Here is a 4725-nt window from a genome sequence, read left to right on the forward strand (position 1 = left end):
ATATATATATATATACATATGTGTGTGTATGTATGTGTTTGTGTGTACATAAATATATATATGTATGTACATATGTATATATTATATATATATATATATATATATATATATATACATATGTGTGTGTATGTATGTGTTTGTGTGTACATAAATATATATATGTATGTACATATGTATATTATATATATATATATATATAATAGAAAGATGCAAAAAAAAAAAGAAAGAAAACAGGCTTTAATCACAATTTGCAACACTTGTTTCTGTGGTGTGGTTGCAGCTTTGAACCGGTACGTTTTCATTCTCATATCACTACATAAAACTATTTCATAAATTATTACATAGATAAATATGATTCAGCTACAGCTGTATGCCGGCGCTTCGTCGGGGAGATTGCAATTAAAGCACGACTCGATCTCTTTGAAATTTCCTCTCTTTTATATGTTTTCTCATAATTTTCTTTCATATTTTACCGATTAGTTCGTAAATTCGAGCACACACAAGTTACAAACACCAAATGATATATATGTTGTAAAAATAAAATTAAAAAAATGTTAATTCCAAAACCAAATTCGTTAATAGTAACAGAAAATAAATAAATATATAAATCCATATCAAACGAAAGATCCGTTTTTTTTTAAATTTTATCATAAGCTTTTAAATGTACGTTATGAGGTTATTTCCCGGATGATACTGAATGTGTGTGTGTGTGTATGTGTGTGCTTGTGTGGGTATAGATGCATAGATGCAGGTTGTCTGTGTGGTAAGAAGCCTGCTTCCCAACGACATGGTTCCGGGTTCAGTTCCACTGCGTGGCATCTTGAGGAATTGTTTCCTACTATAGCCTCGGGCCGACCAAAGCCTTGTGAGTGGATTTTGGTAGACGGAAACTGAAAGAAGCCCTTCGTGTATGTATGTATGTATGCATGTATATATATATATATATTTGTGTGTGTGTGTGTGTGTGTGTGTGTGTGTGTGTATCTATGTGTATGTATGTGTCTGCGTGTTGTGTTTGTCCCCCACCACCGTTTGACAACTGGTTTTGGTGTGTAGACGTTCTCGTGACTAAACAGTTCGGCAAAAGATAGCGATAGAGTAAGTACCAGGCTTTAAAAAATAAGTCCTGAAGTCAATTAGTTCCACTGAAAAAAAAAAGCCCTTCAGGACAGTGCCCCAGCATGACCGCAGTCCAAGTAAAAGATAAGACATATGTATACATACATATATATACACACACACACACACACACATAGCTATGTATATATACATATATATATATATATATACATATATATATATATATACCGACATCCACATATATACACGCGTGTCTGGTGACTGACTTTCAGCACAAGGAAAAACTTTTAGCGCGAAATACAACCAGTTAAACGAATGTACCTAGAGGCGATAATATTTATTGATTTTTTGTTTTTCCTCCTGCAAAACATTGCTAGCAGCCGTATATTAACAGGTATGATATAAAGAAATTTTGGGTAATCTACTTACCTGTCTCGGTTCTGTTGCAGGTATATTACTTCTTTTACCACCAATAGGGCAGCTTGTCCAGAAACAACCCTTTACAAGGGGTAAAAGTACCACAACGATTAAAATCGCAAATACACTACTTTTTATACTCGACATTTTCACTAAGTTAATTTGTGAACTTTTTTGGATCAAGTTAAATAGATATATATTTATATATGTATATATAAATCTGTGTATATGTGTGTATTTATATTAGTAGGTCGTGTTTCACCTTCAAAATATTCGGTTAGAATTCAGCAGCACACGTGTAATGTAATTTCAGTATCTCTCGTCTCGTTTTGTTCCAAATGTATTTCTTAGAAATATCTCCTTAAGCTTCGTTCTAATATTTTGGTTTTTTTTCTGAAGAAATCTTTGCTCTCTCTTAGAATTTTCTTCTTCAATAATACTTCAGTCTGATTCAATATCTTTCGCTGTTAATACAGGAATCGAAATTATTAACAGAAATTAAATAGTCACGAAAATCAATCAGATATTACGTGATAAAGTTCGTAATTTTTATAGATATATATCGGTTAAAATATGTATAGAGATATATATATCTATTATTCAGTTTCGATTCCTGCTTTGGTTCTTGTTCTCTTTTTCAGTTTTAATTCTTTGCAGAAAAATGTTATTTTTCTTATAGTTATTGCCTGCCCCTCACTGCAAAATTTTGCCTGATATATATGTGTGTGTGTATATATGTATATATATATATACTTTTTCTTTAATTCCACTAATGAGAAATGTGTCTGAGTGTATAAATATATATGTATATATACATATATATATATGTATATTTATGTATATATATATATATAATCAATTGATATATACAAATATAAATTTTATATCTATATACATATATACATATGTATATATCCTATTATATATATATATATATACACACACAGACACACCTGTTGTATATAACTTTCGGTAGACGTAGTCAGGTTTGCGCACAACTTCGTCTGATTCGATTAGTTTACGTTATTTATGATTTGGTCGGGGGTTTTGATCTTGTTTTAATTGTTTTGTTTCTTATATCTTTTTGTTTTGTTATTTTTTGTTTTTGGTCGTTATTTTTGGTTTTACTGTTGTGTCTTTTTTTTTTCAAAATTTGCAAAGATTTGATTGGCTAGTTAGTTCACAGGTAGAGCGTTTCATTGGTTGCTTTCTAAAGTAGCCCTTTCTAGATTTATCCCAGGTTTGCTAAGTGAAGGTGTCTTGGTGTGTCACTGGCGGCTACTAGATGTCTTCCCTAACTGTCTCAAAGACCGCTCTGCTTATATAATTGTAAGTGTGGCTGTGTGCATGTATCTGTACGTGTGGGTGAGCGTGCGTGTGTGTGTGTGTATGTCATATTCATATTTTCGCACAGTATATGATGCTCCTCGCTTTCGTAACTACTTTCTCTAAGTGTATGCATGTGTATGCACATGTGTGTACATACACACACACACACATATATATATATATATATATATATATATATATATATATATATATATATATATATATATATATGTATATATATAGGCATAGGCAGTACGACTAGGCGTTCCTCGTTTCCTCCCCCGCTCTCGCAGTCTCTCTCTCTCTCACTCTCTCTCTCTCTCACTCTCTCTCCCTCTGTCTCTCTATCTCCTTACTTCCTACATACTTTCAAAGTTCTCACCCTCACTACCCCTACCACTCCTGCTTGCTCTCCCTCCCTCCCCCTCTCTCTCTGCATCTCTTTTTGCACTCTCTCCCTTCTCTGCCTATCCCCCACCTCTTGCGTTCCTTCCCTCTCCGCCTCACTCTTTCTCTCTCTTTCTCTCCCCCTCCACTTATTCACTCCCTTTCTCACTTCTCTCTTCCTTTTCGTTACTTCTCTCTTCTTCCATTCACTTTCTTTCTCACTCTCTTTCTCTCTTTCCCGCCCCTTCATCTCCACCCCATCAACTGTGCAATCACTGATACTTTATCATAAGCGAGATCCTCCTAATTAATTATTAATGAGGAGATTCGAGGACGTCTCCGTCATAATTCATCTATCATTCTATATCTGTCTCTACCTTCCCTTCTTTCTCTCTCTCTATCTACCTACCTACGTACCTATTACTTTCTTTAGGCACCCAGCAACCAATATGTCTATTTATGTAATTAATTCTTTATGCCTATCTATCTATCTATCTATATGTTTGTTTGTATGTCTATCGAGCTGACTATCTATCTATCTGCCTGGCTTTATTTAACAATCAATTTAAAACCGATACCATCTATTTCTGTAAATGTTTCTATGTATCTATATCACTATGTTTCTGTTAGTTTGTCTGGCTGCCTGCCTGCCTGCCTCTTTCTCTCTCTCTCTCTCTCTTAAATAAGGACGGTGTTGACTTTGAACTTTCCGACAGCTAAGCCATCGTCGGACAGCCGACCGACAATGCTTTCACTTCAAAATTTCGAAGTCACTGACAACATCCTTATTGTTTAACAATGACACATTTTTACTCTACAAAAGTATAGACCAACCCGTCACATTAATGTAAACTTAGCTTTAGTATAACTGAACATAAAAACACACACCAATATATATATATATATATATATATACACGTACATACATACATACATATATATATATATATATTTGTATGTACGTATGTATACATATATGTGTGTGTGTGTATATATATATATATTATTGAGTCTGGGGAGAGTTCTGTTTTAGTGCCTTGTTATTTAACACACTCACCGGTTCGATTTCCACTCATTTGCTTGTTTATTTTGTATAAAATTTTCGTTGCATCTTGCAACCTTTTGAATCGTCAACGATTGTTGAAAAGGTTGCAAGACTCAAATAAATAAGTAAACAAGTGTAAATCGAACCGGTGAGTGTGTTAAATAAATAAGGCACTAAAAGAGAATGACTCCCCTTACACAATAAAATATGCTTCAACACACGAATTCACATAAGGAATCTTATAAACCAAAAACAAAAACGATCGAAACGCTTAGTTTAGAATAGGGGCAGCTGATGAAGGAAATATTCTCTATGTGGCCTGTTTGTTTTCTGTGCTCTGTTTATGTTCTGTTTTTCAGTTTGTCCACGTTTTATTTGTGACGTCATGTTCCCAGATATGCATTTATATATACATGTAGATATGTACATACATGGACGTATATATGCATATACTCACATATTTGTAT

The 4725-nt window shown here is 33.7% G+C and overlaps 1 protein-coding gene and 1 long non-coding RNA gene across 5 annotated transcripts in view; one reads left to right on the forward strand and one right to left on the reverse strand.

Annotated features, from left to right (window-relative positions):
- LOC106869949 (terepressin/terephysin) overlaps positions 1 to 4725 on the reverse strand; it is a 111106-nt gene that overhangs the window by 51029 nt on the left and 55352 nt on the right. The window contains exon 1 of one of the 4 annotated variants that reach the window (XM_014915916.2): positions 1510 to 2873. The exons of 2 other annotated variants lie outside the window; for them this stretch is intronic. In XM_014915916.2, the coding sequence (XP_014771402.1) occupies positions 1510 to 1644 (135 nt within the window). In that variant the 5' untranslated portion in view covers positions 1645 to 2873. Of the gene's footprint in view, positions 1 to 1509; positions 2874 to 4725 lie in introns of those variants that run through there. One more of the 4 variants, XM_014915911.2, reaches the window with a different exon arrangement.
- LOC106869973 (uncharacterized) overlaps positions 1 to 4725 on the forward strand; it is a 43207-nt gene that overhangs the window by 14132 nt on the left and 24350 nt on the right. The gene's annotated exons all lie outside the window — the stretch shown is intronic.

This window comes from Octopus bimaculoides, chromosome 22 (genome assembly GCF_001194135.2).
Source record: "Octopus bimaculoides isolate UCB-OBI-ISO-001 chromosome 22, ASM119413v2, whole genome shotgun sequence".
NCBI classification, from domain to species: Eukaryota; Metazoa; Mollusca; class Cephalopoda; order Octopoda; family Octopodidae; genus Octopus; species Octopus bimaculoides.